The following is a 22206-nucleotide window of genomic DNA, read 5'->3' as shown; positions in this document are numbered from 1 at the left end:
AAGGTTAGACGTGACTTTTTTCTCACTGTTCTTTCCTGAGAGTCCGTTTGACTGTCAGCTCCTCGCACTCCTCGTTTTTCTGGGATGAACCTCCTTGTCCGTTTGAGACGTTCCTGCTGCCATCGGCCTGCAGCGCTTTTTGTTGTTAATCATTAATCACGTGTTTCTTTGGCTCTTTTCTCATCAGTGTGACGCAAATCTAAGATTAAGATTTGAACACAAGTGAACGTGATGTCCTCAGGAGTGATGCAAAGACAGAGTGTGTCAGTGCTGACGGGAACGTAAGAAAGAGTGAAAGAAAACGAGAGACACAGTCAGCAGGAAGGGGACGAGGGGCCTTTGGGCCGGGTGCTCCCCGCCGCCACACCATTCTCTATTTCACACTTTATTAAATATCAGGAGAAGGCGGGCATGCACAGAGCAGGACAGAGCCTCATAGCGCTGAAGCAGGTGGCAGATTCTGGAGAATTTTTCAGCTTATCAGGTAAAATCAAGAGATTTTTTTAGAGCAGGTAAATTCAGCCTCAGTGAAAATGAGAGACAGAAATCTTTAAGCTCAGACTGAAGGTGGAGGAAGGAGTCAGACCTGAATTTATATTCCTCTGTTTAATTCTGCATACCTTCTCATGTAAACATCACACAACTGTTAAAAAAATCTGATTTAGATTTGGCTGATGTTCTTATCAACATCATCTTTTGTGCACCTCAGGATGTCTGTCACTGTCACGCTAACAGAAACTGACCTGAATTTCATGTGGAAATGATTCAGCAGTGTTGGGGAGTAACATGTACCACTGTTACGTATTTAAAATACAAAATATGAGTAACTGTATTCTGTTACAGTTACCGTTTAAAAAGGTGGTATTCAGAATACGTTACTAAATACATTTTGGGGCATGTAATCTGTAATCTGTAGTGGGATACATTTTAAAAGTAACCTTCCCAACACTGTTATTCTGGGTGTAAATGCACTGATCCAACATTGAAAGGACAAGAGGACCAGCAGCAGCACACACTTTGCTCACCACTTGGTCGACATCACAGAGTTACCTCCCTGCAACTTTGTCGACTTCTCAAAAAGGTAAACGACACTTAAGGATCGCTGCTTTGACACAGTGGAGGACAGCGAGTTTCCATCACAGAGGCACAAGAACGATTTAGCATAACGTGACTTTGCTGAGAGATCTCAAAATATTTGAAGTGGTGCACGAAAAGCCGACCGTCAACACGACAGCAGGCTGAATTTAAATGTAAGGCTTTTGATTTTTATACACCTGCTCTCAGAAAACAGGCCGAGCGTGTGATGCCTGTTAGTACGGCTGCTAAATTATGCAAAATAAATAAGTTTGGTCAGTAATGAGATCACATAACATCAATACAACATGAACCAAATGTCCCTCAGTGAGTTTACAGTTTCATTGAGGGTCAAATAAAATTCAAAGGCAAAAGGAGTGAATCGCTGCCCGTGCCTACTCTTAGAATGCTCCTCCATCTGTTGATGCCATTAACAAATACGACAGTTATCTATACATGTGTTTGGACCCTCAGAAATAAAATCCTAGTTCCAGCAGGACTGTGACGCACCGATATTAACTGTTAGTCAGTGTAGGAAAAAGGAAACTATTTGTATACCTCAAATTTTATTCCACATACCTTTGAAGAAGACAAATTTGCCGTCAGTCCTCTCGTAGGCGGCGTCGATGCGAGGTGGCAGGCCTTTCCAGAACTGATCGATCTGCATGGGGTAGCCCTCCTGCACCTTGTTGTTCCTGAGACGCCAAAACCACCGGTCCTAAAAAAGCCCCACAATTCATCACTGCAGAGCGCTGTGCTAAAACGGCGGCAACGTCCCGAACTCCATAATTAGACAAGCGTGAGAAGGAGTTACAGGTGACCTGAGGAGAATCTGAGTCATGCAGCTGGTCATAAAGGACGGTGAGAGGAGAGCGAAAACTGGCAGAGATAAAGAAGATGTGTCCTTAGTGACGGTACAACAGTCAAGTCCTCCAGCAGAACCGGAAGTGCTTAATGTGTAACAGCTGAAGCACAACAGTTATTATCAAATATTCTCATCGTTAACAAAGTTGGCTTCATTTTTTTATCTGGAGCTTTTGTGGAGAATGTGTTTAAATGTTTTCAACAAAAGAGAGAAGCTCAGAACGACAACAGAAACCACTGTGAAGGTAAGAGGAGAAGAAATAACTGGAACAAAAGACGAGCAAAGACGAGACAGAGACTGAGATGTGAAAGAAATGATTATGCAAGTTAAGAGGAGGACTACAGGGAGGGGAGGCAGCAGGAAAGAGGAGGCGAGCATAGAGGAGAGAGGGGAGCTGAAGAGGAGGAGAAGAAGGCGAGCATCAATCTGAGCTCATTATCATTTGGCTTTCGTGAATCTAGGACACAGCCAAGCTAAGTCCCCCCGCTGAATGATGTGCGCGCGCAACCACACACACACACACACACACACACACACACACACACACACACACACACACACACACACACACACACACACACACACACTCGCTTGTGCTTCTATTTTTGTGGGGACTCTCAGTGCTTTTCCACAGAGGAACAGCCTAAAAATGTCCTCGCTTTCTATAACTGTCAGTATAAGTCGGGTGCACACGCACGCGCACTGCTTCTCGCCTGGCCTAACATCATCGAGTGGACGCTAATGCTTTTCTGTCTGAACCCAAACAGAGAAGAAAAATCAATGCTTTGCATTCAGCAAAGAAGCCATGAGTGCTTCTCACAGAGGAAACATCCCATAATGAGCGTCTCCTTTTAGACGCCCACCAGCTCTCGCTGCTCTTTATGTCCTCGCGTGCCCCCGTCCTCCAGTTTAAAGGAGACAAAAGATGCTTGTTTTCCTGACTGATGATGGTGCATTCAGGGACCCAGTTCTTCCGTGGAAATGGCGGCTTCATTTTTAACTATCATTGATATTTATTGGATGCTTGTCTGTGTCATTCAGGGGCACACGAGAAAAGCTTTGTTTTGTTTATTACATGTTAGTGCCACCATCTGTTTTGTAGGTGGCATCAACTTTATTTGTCAAAGGAAAACCAAAATGAGCTTTGTGGGTTTGTGAGTTTTTAAAGTGGCCCAATTTTGTGTTTCTTTCCTGTCATATTTCTCCTGTTTAGTGGTGGGCGTTCATATTAAAGAGGTTTCTAATAATAGATGCAATCCCAGTGCGCTGTTTTAAACACTCAGTTTAACCTGCTTTTAAAACTCTTGAGCCTGTATGATATTACAGAGAGGACATATCCAGCATAGGCATCTCAGGTGCAGGAGCTCCGCCTACCCGCCTTGTGTTTTTAAAAGGAAGCCGATCAGAATACGACAGCATACATTAGTACTACTTTACATTTCTGACTTAGTTTGACTCAAGAATCCATGCTGGCCGCTGATCTAGCAGCCACAGGATCCTGTTTTAAGTGATGATTGAAGATTTTCTCCTGTTTTTGTCACAATGGGAATGAATCCAGCAGAGCAGACAGACAGGTCCAGCTGAGACTGACAGAAAACAGAGAGACTCACTGACAGGCAGGAAGGACAGAGAGCCAGACGAGTCTGTGACCTTTTCGAACATTCAGTTTAAATATCAAAGACATCCAAAATGAATTTTTCTTCTGCTCAGGATGAGATTCTGTCTCAAAACAGAGGTAGGGCTAGCTAGCTAACTGCAGGCTGTAAGAACAGTAGGTGAGATCCAGAGAAGGATTTATGTTTAAGCTAAAGAAGCATTACAAGTTTTACAAGACAAAAGTTAACGATTGGTTGGTGTGACATTACTCTGCACCATGTTGGACTTTTAAAAACTCGGCACTGTCCAGTATGAGGCAAAAGAGTTCGAGGCTGCAGGGGCAACGGTTAAGCCAAGCTAGGCTAGCTAGCCTTTAGCAGTGCTAGTGGTGATGAGTTTTCTGAGAAATAAAAAAACTGGATTTGTTGCTTGTGTCATATCAAATTGTTATTTTTTAAGTTACTGGAGCATCACATCAATCACGTCTTGCTGTAAAATTAGCTTTAGCACCCAAACCTGCACTTCCACTAATGTCCACTCGAGGCTGTCTCCAAAAACGAGTCAGTCCTCATTGACGCCCATATTAAAATGATACGAGTCTCTATGGGCTAGCATCCTGTTTATACAAACGCTACAGGTGGTAAACTGTTTATAACTCACATTTAAAAACTATATTAAGAATTAAAATTAGTCTCATGATTTAAACTCATTTCAAATGCAGTTAAGTGACTAAAAATTCATCTTACTTTGTACTTAACTGCACAAACAGACCTTCCACATCCTAATATTTTATTTATATGCTGCGTCACACTGATGTGCAGGTATCTGTGTGTGTTACTTGGCAAGCTTGCTGGTATTAGCTCATCTCTCTACAGTCTTTGGCCTGTTGGGTGCTTTGAATATCTAAACATTTAAAATATAAAATTAAATAAAGCCATACAGTTTATACTACTACATGCAACACGCTGTAAATGTGCACGCCTGCTGTGTGCTGGCATGCAAGCGCCTACAGAGCTGCATCGGTTGGTTACTAACTGTACTGGAAGCATATGGCTGATGCTAATGATCATAGGCTGGATAGCGCCATATGCCACTGGGCTGCTTCTTTCATCTGACGGCACCATGAGAGTGGTCGTTTTTAGCACCAGCGGCCCCGCGGTGGCGTCCAAACCCATACTGTTGGCAGTGTTAAAGCCATCGTTACCTTCCTAAACACTAATCTGGACCACGCCGTCCAAACCTGCGTTTATGGATAATGATTATGAGACATAAACTTCAACCATACTTCCAACATCATTGCTACTCTGCATCCTCCTCCCGTAATGTTCAATTAAGCTTTATCTAAATCCCCCAGTGACACCCTGTTTTTTATAGCAACCCACGGCTGTGTGACTCACCGACTTACCCAGTGGTCTAATTGTTTTTTAATACTTAAAAAATAGTTATTTTATGTTATCGTAGAGATATCTTAATGTGATATGAGATTTGTTGTTGCTTTATTTTAATGGAGTCCCTCATAATTTACATTGTTTTGGTGTTTTCAATGCTGTTGTTGAATATTTTCAAAAATATTTTCAATTTGTGTCCTACATTTTTTTTTTAATATAAAATTAGTATTATTTTAATTATTATGATGACGATGATGATGATTATTTATCAACGTGTTTGATACGTGTTGTGCTACTTGCTTCATCATTGTAATCACCTGTAAAATAATAATAAAAATAATAGGACTAATGCGATTATATATTTTCCTAAATTGGGAAATGTAGTTAAAAAATAATGTGAAATTATTTAAAAACAATTAAAAGTGTTGTAATGTAACTTTTGTGTTGCATTTGTGGTGGAAAATACAACCTTTGATGAATCAGAATTAAGATTGAGTTTGATATTTTATACCAGGTCTTTAATGTATCCCAATAAATCACCACAGAAAAGAAAAATCCAGGAGTTAGAGTTCCTGGAAAGCTACAGTGACAGGTTTTCTTGGGCGTAAAGAACAGAAATGTGATGAATCATCGATCTTCTGCCTGTTTGTCTGCGAGCTGCTGCCTGATCGGGAGCTGAGCAACCAAACTTGGCAGACGGGTACATCGAGCATCCTGAAGGCTCTTATCTCTACCAGATATTATGATGTCATCGCATTGCTTAGCAACCACATACCAACTTGCAAAAACGACATTTTTAATAATTATTATGCATGCACAGTATCTTACAATACCATCCTGTCATTTTGATTTCACAACAATAACACCTCATTGAAAACTTGAACTTCATCTGTGGAGACGACGTCAGCCTGCCAGCTGAAATGATCTATCATTTTATTTTACTGGAGATTCACCAATTAATCAAAGGGAAGAAAACTAATGTGAAAACTGATTCACTCCAAAATAACATTAACTGTCTTGATTTGTCACCTTGGTCAGCTGTCACAAGTTTCTGGCTTTGTCAACAACGTGAAAAAGTAATCAAAGAATTCAAAAATGAGCGACTGTTACTGAACACTGTCAAAGAGACCAGCAGCAGGCGTCTGCGCCGCTACGTCTCCGCTCACCTTGAACACGAACATCTCCCGTCTGAAGAAGGCCACAGTGTTGAAGTTGCCATCGCAGATGTTGGGTTTGCCGTTTCCAGGCAGTGCGGGCCGGTTACCGGGCGGGTGCGGCGGACGGGAATGCCGGTCGTGCTTGCGCTCGGAGGTCGAATGCGTCCGTCGAGAGGGTAAGGTGGGTAAGGGCCGGGTGGGTTCCAGCATGGCTGTGGGGATGCCTGGAGAATCACGTCAATCACAGCATGAATCAGTCGGGCACCGTGATTGGTTCCAGAGGATCATTAAGAGCACTGAGACTCAAAGACCCACAGCAGCATGAGTCACTGGTCATCAGCTGTGCGAACACGACTTCTTATGTAAGAGCCTGTGAGACAGCATTATGCAGACCGCAGAAACACAACTAGTACATTTGGTTCAATGACTCATTTGTTTTTATGGGCAGAAGGAAAACCTCGGATTATAAATCTGTTTGCTTAAATCGCTGCCTCGCATCGACACGGGAGCGAGACGCCTGAAACAGCAGTGCGGCTCATTCCACCCCATCTCGTTTGTCCATCGTGCGTGTTTTTGTGTCTATTTGTGGTTGTTTTGTGTGGTTTTATGTTTCCTTTGTGTCTCTCTGTGTTTGGGTTTTTCTAGTTGCGAGTCTCTTTGTGCTGCTTTGTGACACTTCTGGTGATTTTTTTGCATCTTCTTATTGTTGTTTTGTGCCAAGCAGCCAAAAATAGATCATTTTAGGCCTCTGCTGTGGTTGCTTTGCTCTCCTTTTCATTTCTTTAGTCTGCATTGTTTGGTGTCCGTCTTATTTTCATTCTTTTCCACTTCCTCTGCCTTTTATTAAAAAACAAACAGAAACTCTTTCTGTTGCAGATCCGTCCATGACAAAGACGCTCAATGTTCCAACAGGAAAAGAAAATCTATTCTCTTTTTTCTAAGCGTACCAACACGAGTCGGTAAATTGCACAGAAACAGTCTCGTTGTAAAATGAACAGTGCGGTGCTGTTGTGGTGGCTGGTGTTGAGAGCAGCACATCCAGCAGGATGAACTTTGAGCAGATAAAATAACAGGCTTTGTTATCCACACTGAACAATGAAGTGCAGCGGAGAAAAACCGCCGACTGCACAGTTTTGGCCGGTATTTCCCTTCAACGCTGACTTCAAATGTCACCTGTGTATCACGACCTTTAATGTGAGGCTCAGTTGTTCTGAGGGCCGAGATAACCTTCTTGCTTTGATTATTAAAGGAAACCAAAGCAAAGAAAAAGAGAAGCGTGATGAAAAAAGCTGCAGATACAGTAGATTTCAGCTACCTGGGTGTTTTGTGAGAGATGGTGCAGATAGAAATGTTCTTATCTTTAACAGAGCAGACGTGTTTCTTTTCCCTGCCTTTTCTTTGTGTCTCTGCATCACAAATAAATGTTACACTACATTACAACAGAAGCTGTCGTGATTACTTCAGCGCAGACAGAAAGCCTGTCAGGAAACGCGCCTGCCGCTGACAGGCCTTCGCTTTTCTTTGTTTACTTAGAAACGTTCAGTGAAACGCGAGGCTTTGCGCCTTTTCTGAAATGCAACACAGCGTCTCTGGTGTAAACACAAAGGGAAAGACTCGCGTTTTCTTTCCAGGCAAAGACGGCTCAGGTCTGCTTATCAGCCGGGCTCTTCTTCACGTTCGAGCTCCGCTGCCGGCTGACGGACGCCGAACACTCCTGCAGCTGCACTCGGGGCTTTTTCAATTAATATTTCATATTCAAATTTTACTGGTTTTTGTTTTAGCGTAAAGTCACCTGTTCAACCAGTCAGAGGCAGAAAAGAGTCAAAACATCACGTTTTTCATTTAACGCAGGCAAATTTCTTCAAATGAAAATGTGCAGTGACTTAAAAGATCCCTCGTTTCAAAGTGAAGAGCTCTAATATGAGCTTCATATATTTTCCTCTTTGCTATAAAATACACACTCTGTCCCGGAGAAGGCGTTTGCACAGCACAGACTCAGGATTGACCATGCATCTATAACGTCAGCATCTTCCTTCTGCTTAAGGCATGCAGGCTTTTCATAAAATGAAATCATAAAAAGTTTAATTATAAAAAGTTTATGAAGCTCATCCTCCTGAAACGTGTCGTAAACCTTTTATTCACCGCAGAGGTTATTTCCTGCGACGATCCAAAACCCTGTGAGAAGCCGCTGGCTGTTTAGAGGAGATGCTGACGTTCAGGTTGCTCATGCTCTGTCCTGTGCGTTCTTGCTCAAGGACACGTCGGCAGGGTCAGAGATCAAACACACAATTAGCCACAGCTTCATGCTCAACAAAGATTGTAACCATGATTATTTTGTTCAACGGTGATATTTTTAACTTTACTTTTCAAACACTGTCCATCAAATATTCCATGAAACTCGTATTTATTGCTCCTCACCGACTCTTTGACATTAAACTGATTCCAAACTGCTGCAGGCTGAAGTGTGTAGGAGGATAAACTGGAGCGCCGCAAAGAAAAGAACGAAACGAGAGCGCTCGAGTTTACATTTCGATTCACTGCGCGGTCCTTCTGCTTTTATCTTCACACAATATTTGTGTATTTTGCGTCATCCTGACCCAAAATTGTCGGCGTCAGTACACCGTAAACAGAATGATGTCCTCAGCTGGATACAAAACAGACATCTATGAGAGGAAAGTCTCTTCATTTTTTTCAATAATTTGGAATAAGTGTCTTTAATTCAAATTCGATTTTCTTGGCTTTTATTTTGACATTTGTTGAGTTCTACTTCCTGTCTATGTGCTATTAAAAAAGGGAATTGGCTAAAATCAAACCTGGATGGATATTTGGGGGATTTTACTTGTTTCTCACACTTGGAGACAAAAGTGACATTAATGTTTGTTGAATCGTCTGAAAAGCTGAAATAAAGAAGTGACTGAAAATCTTTTGTTCTTCAACTAAAAGGACAAAAACCCAAACTAACGATGTTTCTTTAAACAAATGACTGACTTAAACCCATTCACTCAAGCACCTTTTCTTAAGGACCTTCTCGCTGACATTGACACAAACTTGGCGGTCAGTATCTCGCTCAAGGAGAGCCAGGAATCGAACCACCAACCTTCCGATTAGTAGACGATCTGCTCCACCTCCCGAGCTACAGCCTACACAGAACTAAACCCGAGAGCTCACCGTAGATCTTCTGAATGCCCTGCAGGTCGTCCAGCGGCAGCTTGAAGTTGTGCGTGTCCATGTACTGGTAGAAAGGAGCCATGATGGCACTGGGATCGTTGGAGTGCTCCAAACCCAACGCGTGCCCCAACTCGTGCACCGCCACCAGGAACAAATCATTACCTGGAAAGAGAGGAAGATGATTAGAGGGGAGAGGCGACAAAGAGGAGGAGGAAAAAATGATGAGATTAGAGAACGCAAAGCAGAGAAGCAGCATCGCTTTCAACATCACTCACAGCGCCTTAAAAGCTTGTTTCAGAAATCAGGTGATAAAACAGAAAACAGGAGCATCTCTGTGCTGCCTGCAGGCCGTCGCTGCCGGTTCATTAAAAGAGAATCAGTTTACTGAGAAAGCCTCAACATCTCCCTCCTGTCTGAATCAGAACAAAGCCTCCCCAGTGTAAACAGCAAAGACCAAAGACGGCGTCAAAGGCGCCGGCAAAGTGAGCTAAAGTTAGCCTGTGATGTGTTGACTCATCAGCTGTGTAATATGAATCTCACATCAAAAGCAGAATTGGCGGCGAATGGAAGCGACTGTCAGGCTGGTGAATCCAAAGCTCCTGTTTCTAAAGTCCACTTCTTCAAAGGCTGCTGCTTGACGGGGATTACTTCAGAGCGCGCCGTACTGTTTGCCTGCAAAATTCACAGAGTTCACAGTCTCACAGAAAGCGACTTTAAATTCATAATCTGCAAATGTATAAATAATGTACGGCTGTTTTCGAGACTAAAATACGCTGGAGAACAAGCAAACATGTTGAATTTGGAGCAGGAAGCCATCAGAGTGGAGATGCTCCGCAGTCAGGCTGTTTCATTAATGCTCCTGTGATGACGGGAACGCTGCATGTTTGCTGTGGCACAATGGGCAGTAATACACAGCACTGGATCATCTGCATATAAACTAGTTACAGTGAGATGAAAATGTGAAAACAATCCATGTTCATGCGCACAATTAATGCTCCGCGACATGTTAGAAACCTTATGTGAGTGGATCAAAACTCTGCTTTTTTAATTTGTCCCATTGTGTATATTTATTTAGTATCTTTTAGCCATAATTAGTTGTCAGTTTGTGTCACTGTTGGTCATTTCAGTCTGTTTCTGGCCTTTTTTATTCCCTTTTTTTATTCACTTTGCATCTTTTACAGCCGTGTTGTCCTCCTGTCATTTCTAAAACTCTCCTTGTGGGTGTTACACATTTTCTATGTAACTGCTTTTCATGAGTCAGGTGCTAATTAGTCATTACGTGGCCGTTTCACACCTGGGTAGTTGTTTTGGACTTCTTAGTTATCATTAGTTGTGTTACTTTTGGCCATTTTGTGCAGTTTTATGGTCGTTTCACGTAGAACAGTTTATGCACCACAGCAGAACCAGGTGTGATGCATCCTCACAAAGTCTCAACAATTCATCAGAGCTCACATATGCAGACGTAAATAAACAGGATTTTATTCAGATTAAGTACCTGAGGTCCAGGAAGTCTTTGGAAAAAACTGAAGGATGTGATCGAAGCACAAGCTGAGGTTCTGGAAAAAACAGACTTTTCAATAGTTTTCAATTAAATTCAGGTTTCAATTTTCCAATTAAAGCACCTGATAGCAGCCAGAATAACAGCTCCAGTTCTACAGTTCACGCTGTTACGTGTGCTCTTATCACAACTTATCAAAAGTAAAATTACGAAGGAGAACAGAAGGTCTTGTTTTCCCAGACGTCGTGTATTCATGTGGGGTCTTTATTACAGCCAGACTCTGAGCAGAGATCCAGAGCTGCTGTCATGTGTTTAATGACTTCTTACTGTCTGAATGCGGAGCTCAAATTAATACTTTCCCTCAGCTTTGTAATTGGTTTGACTCTGTTTGAACCAAATTACACAACATAATTATCTTTTTCCTTTACCGAGGCCACTCTGTTTGAAGATTATAGCCTCGGTGGCCTGCGCCTGACTTACAGACTAATGGAGATGGAAATGAGCAGACGCTGACGACCGTTTGTGTCAATCCTTTTATTCATTTTCAGTTCCTCTTCCCGAGGTCTCTTCCAATTCGACTCATTGTTTCCTGTCTCGTTTGTTCTATTCAGGAGAAATGATTTTTACTGACCTATACACTCATCAGCATGTCTCCTAAAGTTTAAAACCAGTCATTTTAGAGTCAGTAACGGGTAAAGGGCTTCCTCTACAACTTGTTTTATTTTTTAGAAAAGACTGAAGTGATGTCAGTGTGAAATTTCTGTGTTTCCTGTTGAAGTTTAACGGGGTCCAGTTATATATTTTTATTTCCTGGCAAGTTGCTGTGTTTAACTGAATCCAGTGGTTTTATACAAACTTGCAGCAGCACAGCATTATGGAGAAACAGCCAATCACCCCGTCCACCTCTGGCAGCCATTACAGCGTTTCCTGTTTGACTGAAGAGGAAAACAAACCCTGAATCTCAATTAGAAAACGTGCAGCATTTTCTAAAGAAAACCCAGACGTGGCTGAGGACACACTCAGCGACGTATTCACAGATTTTAGCTGGAAGGACCAATATTAGTACGTGCTATTTCTGACAGACCGACAGAAAAGTCACGATCAAGAATGAGAAAAATTAATTTATGTGAGGACACATTTCTCTGACAGAAACACGATCACGACTCGAAAGCAGGGAAACTTTCCTGAACTGGCATGCAAGACTTTAGACAGTGAGATATGAAATGAACATAATCGAGTGAAGTTAAAAACGCCAAAGCAACAGAAAGCAAAGCTACAGAGTGTTGTGTGCCCACCTTATTACTAAATTAGGCAGAGCACTCCGAATTGAATCAGGACATAAAGCACGGTCTTTATGTTGCTTTATTGAACACTGTCCATCTTACAACTAGCCACTTAACGGGGCTTCCTCCGGACAACCACCTCCGGTTCAAAGGTCATCACCTTAAGGCATAGCCATATCAATACATGACATCCCCCTTTTCCTTAGACTCAAACTTTAGTTGTAATAACTTTGATGTCTTTTTTTTTCCAACACTGAACATTCTTCTTGTCTTACTTTCTAACAAGTATATAATCTAACTGTCTCACCACACATGTACCTTTCTTTTTTCAATATATACATGTCAAAATACACATATGAACTTGAAACTTGCCAACTTTAAGTTACCTCTTCACCTTAACATATTATAGTTCATTTCACCACAAAATCACGAAACCTCTCGGGTATCTTTTTAGCCCTCTGTGATCTACTTGGTCTCTCGGGCCCCTGGGAGCCCTCTTGTGGTGTTGGAGTGAAGGTGTCAGTCTTTGTGGGTGTTTCACCTTCCTCCCTTTCAGGTATTGTGTCATAGTCTCCTTCTCTGGTCTCATTCGTCTCGTATTTCTTCACGTGTGGTATTCCGGTGATAGCGAGCTCCTGTTGGTGATTCAATAATGACTTGGTTTCCAGTTCTGCTTACAACTTTGTGTGGTGTTGCGTCGAATGGTGTTGTAAACTTGTCCACTTTGTCTTGTTGAACCAGCACTGTGTCTCCCGAGTCAACTTTTGAATACTCGGCTCCCCTTCGTTCATCAGCAGAAATCTTTGATTTTCCTTTCTGTTCAGCGTCTCTGTCACGCACGTCCAACTCCGTTGTTTTTGCCTCACTGATGTTCGGTAACTTTCCTCTCATTTTGCGGTTGAACAGGAGTTCTGCGGGACTTTTCCCTGTGGTTGGATGTTCAATGCTGCGATACACTGTTACATATTTTTGTAGCTCTCGCTTCCAGTCAAGTCCTTCGGCTTGTGCGATCCTGATTCTTTTCATCAATGATGCATTTTGCCGTTCCACTTCTCCATTTGCTTGAGCCCATTTTGGTGTAGTTCTTATATGTTTGATTCCATTAGTTTCACAATATTCTCTGAACAGCTCAGATTTGAACTGTGGGCCATTATCAGATTTGATGGTAACTAGTAGCCCATGTCTGCTAAATATACAGTCAATAGAGTCAATGACTTTTTCAGCGGTTGTAGATGACCTTACATCATACTCATAGTACCGACTGTAGTAATCTATCAGTACAAGTATTGAGTGGCTCGAAGATAGCGGTCCCAGTAAGTCTACCGCCACATCTCGCCATGGTCCATCCGGTAAAAGTGTGTTTCTCAGTGGTTCAGGAGCATCTGGTCTGGCTACTACTTGACATCCGTGACAAGATTTACAAAATTTTTCTGCAGCTTTGTCCATCCCTGGCCACCAAACGTTTGTTCTGAGATGCTGTTTGGTTCCAACAATTCCTAAATGTCCTTCATGAGCTAGTGACAGTGCTTGAGCTCTGAGGTTTTCTGGCAATACAATGCGAGTTCCCCGCAAAACTATGTAGCCGATGACACACAGTTCATTTGCAATGGGTGCACGTTTTGCATTTTTCAAAGTGTCCATTTTCAATAGCTCTTCGCACTTCTGTTAATTCTGAGTCTGTAGCAGAGGCTTCTTCAACCTCTCTTGTTGTGAGTGCTTTTGGAGTAGCATTAACTGCAACAAATCTCACATATTCTTCAGATTCATGCTTATGTGTCTCTTTGGACGTGGTGTCAGACAGCAGTCTTGACAGTGAATCCGCAATGTTTTGCTTTCCCGCAATGTGCACTACTTTAAAGTCATATGGTTGCAGTCTGAGAACCCACCTTTCTATGCGTGCCCAAGGTTTAGATTTCTGGCTGTATATGACCTCCAATGGCTTGTGGTCTGTGATGAGGTCAAACTTCCTGCCATACACATATGGATGTAGTCTCTCACATGCCCATACTAGTGCTAGGGCTTCTCAGTCTGTTAAACTCCGACTTACGTAGCACACTGGTACCTCTTCTCCGTTCTGTATTTGAATTAGCACTGCGCCCAAGCCTACAGGGCTTGAATCTGCTATGACTCTGGTTGGGGCTTCTTTGTCAAAATAGGCTAGGGTACCTGCTCTGGCTAACTCAGTCTTTAGTCTTTCAAATGCTTGCTTTTGTTCTGGCCCGAATGTAAACATAGTTTCTTTTCGAGTTAAACGTCTTAGTGGTTCAGAGAGTGTAGCAAACTGTGGTATGAACCTGCTACTGAAGCCTACCAGTCCAAGAAAGCTTCTCACCTCTGTAGCATTCTTCGGTTCTCGGGCTTCCACCACAGCTCTCACTCTTTCTTCAGTCGGGCCAATGCCTTTCTGTGTCAGCAGTATTCCCATGAACACGAGTCTGTCCATGTTGAACTGACACTTCTCTGAGTTTAGCGTCAGGCCACAGTCAGAGAGTCTCTTCATCACAGCATGCAGGCGTTTATCATGGGTTTCCTGGTCTGGCGCGTGTATGATTACGTCATCTGAAATGTTCTCATCTCCTTCAATGCCAGCTAGTGCATTGGCAATCTCATGCTGATATTGCTCACTAGCTGATGAGACTCCAAATATTAGCCTTTTGTACCGGTATACTCCGTTGTGCACTGCAAATGTAGTTATCTCTCTTGACTCCGGGGTAAGCTCTAGTTGATGGTATCCCCACTTGAGATCGAGTTTGGTGAAGATTGCAGAGCCGTTTAGTCCTTGCAAGATTTCATCCACAGTGGGTATGGGGTATCTTTCCCTGATTATTGCCTCATTTGCTTTTCTCATGTCTAAGCACATTCTGATATCTTTGTCACATTTCTTTGGGAGTACCACTACAGGATTTACCCAAGGTGTAGGTCCTTCTACACATTCTATAATGTCCATGTCGATTAGTTCATTGATCTTTTTCTCCACTGCATCCCTCAAATGATAAGGTATGCGCCTCAGTGGCTGTGCTACTGGTTTCACATTTGGATCAATGTACAGGCTGATCTGTTTGGTGTTTAGCTTTCCTACTCCTTTGAACACTTTTGGATACTTTTCTTTAAGAGTGTGCTTTAAATCTGTGACAGCCGCCACATTTTCACCTATTTTCAACACTCCTAACTTTATGGCAGTCTTTTTCCCCAGGAGTGGTTCACCATTACCTCTAATCACAATAAATTCAGCCTCTTCAGTCCTGTCACCAATCTTGATTTCACATCTGAATGCACCTTTAACCGTGAGTGCCTGTGCTGAGGAATATGCATATAAATTCCTCTGCTCTTTGGGTACATATAAGCGACATTTTATCTTTTCAGCTTTTAGCTTTTCCCATATGTTTTCTCCCATCACATTACTTGTAGCTCCAGAGTCAACTAACATTTTCAACTCTATTCCCCCAACAGAAAAGGTAAGTTTCTCAGGTACATTATCATCATTTACAGTAAATGCATAATCATCTTGTTCAACAGCATTCACATTTTGTTTCTTTTGTCTTTTTGTACGACACATTTTTGAAAAGTGGTCCTCACCATTACACTTGTGACATGTTTGTCCTCGTGCTGGGCATTTGGGATCTTTGCCCATGTGGTCAGTATAACCACACCTGTAACACTGTCTTTCTGTTTTATTATCATCTTTCATTTTTCCTTTTGGTCTGTTGTTCTTCTCTTTCTTTGCTGTAAAAATCCAGCTGACCGTGTCCTCTCCTTTCTTTTCCCCGGCGACGCTCATCGCCGCCATCTGCTCCTCCACGCGTTCACAGTGTGAAGCCACCTCTAACGTGCGAGTTAGGGTTAAGCCTGGACCCTCCTCAAGCAGCTTTCTCCGTACATATTCAGAAGTGCATTTACTCAGGATAGCGTCCCGTATCTGGTTATCATTGTCAGCTTGAAAGTCACAGTCTTTTGCAGCTCGCCTCAAACGTGTACAAAATTGTTGCACAGTCTCACCTGGTGTTTGGGACAATTTGTGGAAAGTTTGGCATGCGTATGCTGCATTCACTTGAGGAACAAAGTAAGTGTTGAGCGCAGTCACCGCAGCGCTGTAATCCTTTGCCTCTCCCGTCTGTGGTAGAGTGGAGAAGACGTCCTGCACATCCTGTCCGGCCATGTGCAGTAGAAGAACGCGTCTCCGCTGTCTGATCGCGTCTGTAGCATCATCCGTCAAAATAAGACCTTTCCCATCAGCAAACAACTCGAAGGATGTTAACCAGCGCGTCCATCTTGGTCTGAGCATAGCTGGATCAGTGTAGCAGGTGAACGGTTGAATACCCGACTTTTCCATGTTAGCCCACAAGTTTTTCGCTAACACCGTGCCGCCGCTGGGTCTACTTCTCACAAAAACAAATCCAGGTCCGTGTCGTCCTCGTCACCATTGTTGTGTGCCCACCTTATTACTAAATTGGGCAGAGCACTCCGAATTGAATCAGGACATAAAGCACGGTCTTTATGTTGCTTTATTGAACACTGTCCATCTTACAACTAGCCACTTAACGGGGCTTCCTTCGGACAACCACATCTGGTTCAAAGGTCATCACCTTAAGACATAGCCATATCAATACATGACACAGAGTGGCTCGCTAATGATGACGATGTGCCTGCACATCATCCCTGGTTTGAATTTCGATTTAGTGCAAGAAGTCAGAGAGCTAACTTCTTCAATGCCCAGGAAACACGCCGCATGTAGGGCAAGAAAAACAATGCGATGGTTGCATCAACTCAGACGTCCTTAAAGCTGTACGGTGCATCAGATTAGTGCAGGAAAGTCGCGCAACATGGAAGTGAAATGAAAACACTTTTATCATGAAAATCAGTGAATAATAATCATGACGAATGAAAGTGATCTTAATACTGAAAAATCATTGTAGCCATAGTCAGAGTCACTCGTGGGCAGAGATGGGCAGTAACGCGTTACTTGTAACGCGTTACTGTAATCTGATTACTTTTTTCAAGTAACGAGTAAAGTAAGGGATTACTATTGCAAAATCGGTAATTAGATTACCGTTACTTTCCCGTAGGAACGCTGCGTTACTAAAACCGTGATTTTTTTTGCGAGAATGTCTCATGACAGTGACGTAAGCAAGTGCGACGTTGGTGACAGCAGCTGTGTGCAGATCAACAATGGATCATATATCGAGTGCGGGAGAGAGTATGAGCGTGCAGCGTTTAAAGTGTGGAAGTACTGACCTTACTTTGAGTTTGATTCCATAAAAAGTGACAAAAACATTAGCGTCCATCGTGCGTGGGAAGAAAACTTCTTTTTACAGCGAAAAAACCCCTAAACTTCCGAGCAAGCACCGAGTAGCTACGACGTAATGGGAAACTCACAGAGACACTCGCGCGGATTCTTCAACTGACCGCAGCACACCTGCACCAGGGTAACCCTCCGCCTACCCTGCTCCTGCTTTACAGGTGAAAATAGAGCAAAAGGACCACTGAGTCTTTGACTTTATTTATTTTCTGCTGTGTTTTACTTGCATCTGTTTGAAAGAGTGAGTGAAAACACAAAAAATATTTTATTTTATGTGCTGGAATGTGTAGAAAATAGGTTTAAATGTTAAACTAATTTATTCAAGTCAGAGAATGTTGCATATAATTAAATGTTTTGCTTGATGCATAAAGTTAAAAGATTAAAACTGATAAAACAAGTTTTAAAAAGAGACTTTTCCATTTGATTACATTTTGTATGATGGATTATGTAGAAAAAGTAGAATTGGGCTGAAAGATCTATCACTTTATCACCTCTTCAGGTTGTAAATCGTGTTTTTAAAAAGTAACTAAGTAACTAAGTAATTAATTACTTTTGAAAATAAGTAATCAGTAAAGTAACGGGATTACTTTTTGGGGGGAGTAATCAGTAATTAGTTACTGATTACTTTTTTCAAGTAACTTGACCAACACTGCTCGTGGGGCTGAGAGGATAATTCCAGAAGGACAGTTCCCGGCTTTCTCCAAAACTGAGTCCATCTTTATACAAGTGTTAGACCTGCGATTAAAGCAGTGGTTCTCAAAGTGTGTGGAGTTCTGACAGGCGGAGGTGCGCCCCAAAACAGATTTCCAAAAGCACAGGGGAAGTGTTTCTGGGGAGACAATAACCCGACGGACCAGTTGCAGGAACCAAAACATGCTAGGTAAGTGTGATAGGCTAATAGTTAGGCTAACACACCTCTCATGTTTTCTTTCCTCAAAAAACCGATAGATCCTCCACTTCTTTTAAGTGTCTCTCAGCGCAATTCTTAGCATATTTTGGTTCCTACAACTGGTCCGTCGGGTTATTGTCTCCCCAGAAACACTTCCCTTGTGTTTTGGTAAATCTGTTTTTTCCTATTTCCGTTGTGTTTTTGTGCGTTTGCAGCGTTTTTCTTATTGCTGGTGTCTCTTAAGTTGCAGTCCGTTTGGCCTCAAAGGGCCACCGTAGTTTATTATTGAAATAAAGTTGCAGTTCGGCTTTTCTGTCATTGTTTCGTTTAGAAAATGAAAATATTTCTTCCTGCCATGTGGGGAATGATGTAAAAAGTTTGAGAACCACTGGATTAAAGGAACATTGCATGTTTGCTGTGGCCGCTGAGCAGAATGGGCAGTGAAATACAGAACTACATCATCTGCATAGAAACATACAAAACAGTGAGATACAGATTTGACTATTTTATGTTCCAGTGAGAAATGTGAACACTGCATGAATGCTTTAATTTTTGCACCCAGGTTTAAGAAGTACGTGTGGCTACAGAGTAAGGTTGTTACAATATTGGCTTAATCTTCATGCCTCCTGCTGCCGTTACTCTGTACTGTGTTCTTTTATTCACTTTCTCACACCTTCACAGATTCTGGCTCTTCTGTCCTTGTGTGCTGCAGTTTCTTTCATCCCTCTTTTTTATCTCCCCCTCTCTCACCACTGCTTTCCTTTTCATCCTCCTCCTCCCCCCGCATCCCTCCAGCAGCTTTTATCTCCCCTCTCTTTCTTCCACTTTGCAGGAAAGATTAAGATGATTTCAGAGCACAAGACGTACACTTCATGTACAACGGCTTGAGGGAATCCCCCTGCGGTCGCTCTCCATTTTCTCTGCCCGTCCCCTCGTGGTCGGTCTGCCTTCCCGCGGTGAGGATAACGACTTCTTCTATCACGCTTGCCCCTGCACTCGTCTGTTCGCCTGTGATAAAGACGATGTTTGATATGTCTGTGATGAAACCTGTTTCTCAAGTAGTCCCAGTCTGACGTGTCCACAGAGCCTGCTTTGTTAAACTGGAACCCGTCGAAATGAGTTCATCTTATACCAGCGATCAAAATTACCCGCCAAGAATATTTTTTCCTGTCTGGCAAAAATCATTAACACACTGCACATTTTTCATAAAACCACAATTTATCAACGTTACCAACTTCTGTCTAGAAATAAAGTCCTTTTTGAAATAGTCTTACAATTAGGAGAGGACAGATTTATTTAACCCTCGAGTCATCGCCTATACAATCAAGTCTGTAAATCGTAAAAATGGAAGAACATGTCCTCCCCTCGACTCGAGACAGAAACATTAACTGTTGCGTTGGTTAAGCTTTGAAAGCAGAGAGAGCCGCCGTACCCTCTCAGAATCAGACTTTTTATTTACCTTTATATATTTAATGAAACAATGTAACGTTTTAGCTTCATGCAGGAGAAACTGTTACAGTTACAGAACCTCAAAGTTCATTTCACCTCATTTTTTACGTCTGTTCTGAGCCATCATAAAAAAGCGGAGATGTCCACATGAGATTTTCAGGGCTGAATAACGTTAAGCTAATTTTTAATGCACCAAGAGTCTAAAGAAAAAGTCTGCTTTTCTTTGACCAGCTTTGAGCACCAGTATCATAGGATATATCCCAGTTTCAATAACCTGTACCAGTTTAACGTCTATGATGTAGAGCAGGGGTGTCCAACTCCAGGCCTCGAGGGCCGGTGTCCTGCAGGTTTTAGATCTCACCCTGGGTCAACACACCTGAATCACATGATTAGTTCATCACCAGGCCTCTGGAGAACTGAAGACATGTTGAGGAGGTCATTTAGCCATTTGAACCAGCTGTGATAGATCATCTAAAAACTGCAGGACACCGGCCCTCGAGGCCTGGAGTTGGACACCCCTGATGTAGAGGAACAGAAGCAGGCATTGGTACGCTGAACGTTTGATCTGTTTCTGATCATTCACAGCTAAAAACTCTGGGGGGAAAGTGCATTCTGGGTAAATGCTGAATGCTCATATCACCACGTGGGATAGGTGGCTGTTTAATCAACTGACAGCGTATGTAAGTGTCAGGGACCCTGGGTCTGAGCGAACCAGGGTCCATGAGCAGTTGTGGACTCGTATTATATTGTGTCTTTTCAGCACTGTGCTGCTGTCCTGTTTCCATGCTTGTGTATGTATAGGCATGTGTGTGCGCGCGTGTGTGTGTGGGTGTGGCTGTGACGGGCACCTTCAGGCCTGGTGGGTGTGTCCACACATAAGGACCTCACACACCTGCAGCTGATCAGGATTGTCGGGGGAGCTACATAGGAGTAGCTGAGAGCTCCTCGACGCTGGATCGTTGAGTTAAAGTCCAAGTGAGTGCGTGTCTAAGTGTAGCGTCGTGCTGGTTGTGTATGCCCGCAGGAGTAAGTGTTTGACGGCTGCCTCTGTTGTTTCCTGCAGGAGGAGCGTGGAGCCAAAAAGGGCAGCACGCACGGGGAGTGCAGAGAGACACGGGAGTAAGAGGGAGCTCACCGGGATTAATTGTGTTCTTGTTATTTACTCCACTGTAAATAAAACGCACAAGAGTCCTGCGTTTGGGTCGTCCACCCCCACGGTCTGCCAGCGCAGCTGTGACAGAAGGTCTTATGTCTGAAGGACCTTACGTTTGCCTCCCTTTGGCGACAGCATCATCTTCTAGTTGAGATTCCTTCTGTGTCACAATCATTTTCTAATATGGGATACAGAACGGGAGAAACCAGCCAAAGAGCCAAGAACACCAGCCGTGCACACAATCAAGAAGAACCGGACTTTTCTATACTTCCAATGCTCATCTCAACTGTCTGCAAATATCTCTCGAAAATGTAATTTTCTGATGAAAAAATTGTAAATAAGTGGTTTTGCCCCAAATCCTCATCCAGCAACGCTCCTGGCTGTGATGGGAAAAGCCCGCTCAGAGCAGCCGCACATGCACAGGGTGTGATGAAGTTAAGAATTTAAAAAAAATCCGACATGACTGTAAAACTGATCTGGTTGCAGTTTTTTTAACAGAGCATAAAACATTTTTTCAGCTGTAAAAATGTCCTGTGGACACGTCTCACACCCACTCACGATGGTGCGCCTGTAACTGAGGCAAAGATTTCTCAGGGCCTCATTAAATATATTGAAGTTATTGCAGGTGTAAACACCCGTTTGCCTCACAGGTCGGCTAATGCTCCTTCAGGCCGCTGCTGCTGGCTGAAAAGCAGATTCACAGACAGTCTGTGGGATTTACAACAACAGAAAAGAGCCAAGAAAGATCAGGGAATAAAAGTGTGCGTCTGAATCCTTTACACTTTATAAATACATGTAGTTACACGTAACACTTCATTCATAAAGTTTTCCTCCCGCCTCTTCGTGGGAACTCGTGCCCTCAGCTCTGTCCTGCAGGAGTCAGCAGGTTAATAATGGAGACCGTCCCTCGTCAGGTTTTAAGCCCAGGTGAAAATGAGGTCCGTTCGTCCTCCCAACGTCCTTCAGAAGCTGATACCGTGAATTAGTTTTCACAGAGTCTGAGAACTTCCCCGTCTCACTATCTCGTCTCTAATCTTTCAATTACTGCGTGTGTGTGTGTGTGTGTGTGTGTGGAGGGATTTTAGAGATAAAGAGGCTTTTTGAGGACGTGCAGAGAGGACCTGTGACCACACAGACACATGCTGAGAGAAGATTCAGCGATTAATCAATAATTTTACCATTTTATGTAAAAACCTGGTGCATTTTCACGGCCGGCTCGACTGCTCTCTACCTCCATCACAGGTTTGAAACTGATCATTGAAGCACTGTTACACGTAAAAGCCAACGTTGTTACAATAGTTTAGTTGCCACAGTTAAACAGTCAGTGTTTGTGTGAATCTGGTTAAGTTTCTGGGGGTAGAAGCTACCAGTTTCATATTAATTTTGCCTA

The 22206-nt window shown here is 42.9% G+C and overlaps 1 protein-coding gene across 2 annotated transcripts in view; it reads right to left on the bottom strand.

Annotated features, from left to right (window-relative positions):
* The window catches only part of mmp24 (matrix metallopeptidase 24), a 72321-nt gene that overhangs the window by 7080 nt on the left and 43035 nt on the right, over positions 1-22206 (bottom strand). For both annotated transcript variants that reach the window (XM_026166541.2, XM_026166543.2), the window contains 3 exons: positions 9249-9410; positions 6090-6304; positions 1654-1792 (listed from right to left, as the gene is read on the bottom strand). In XM_026166541.2, coding sequence (XP_026022326.1) covers positions 1654-1792; positions 6090-6304; positions 9249-9410 — 516 coding nt within the window. The remainder of the gene's footprint in view (positions 1-1653; positions 1793-6089; positions 6305-9248; positions 9411-22206) is intronic.

This window comes from Astatotilapia calliptera, chromosome 5 (assembly GCF_964374335.1).
Source record: "Astatotilapia calliptera chromosome 5, fAstCal68.1, whole genome shotgun sequence".
In the NCBI taxonomy this organism is placed as follows: Eukaryota; Metazoa; Chordata; class Actinopteri; order Cichliformes; family Cichlidae; genus Astatotilapia; species Astatotilapia calliptera.
Note: the sequence above shows the minus strand (reverse complement) of the source record. Positions and strands in the feature narration are given on the sequence as shown.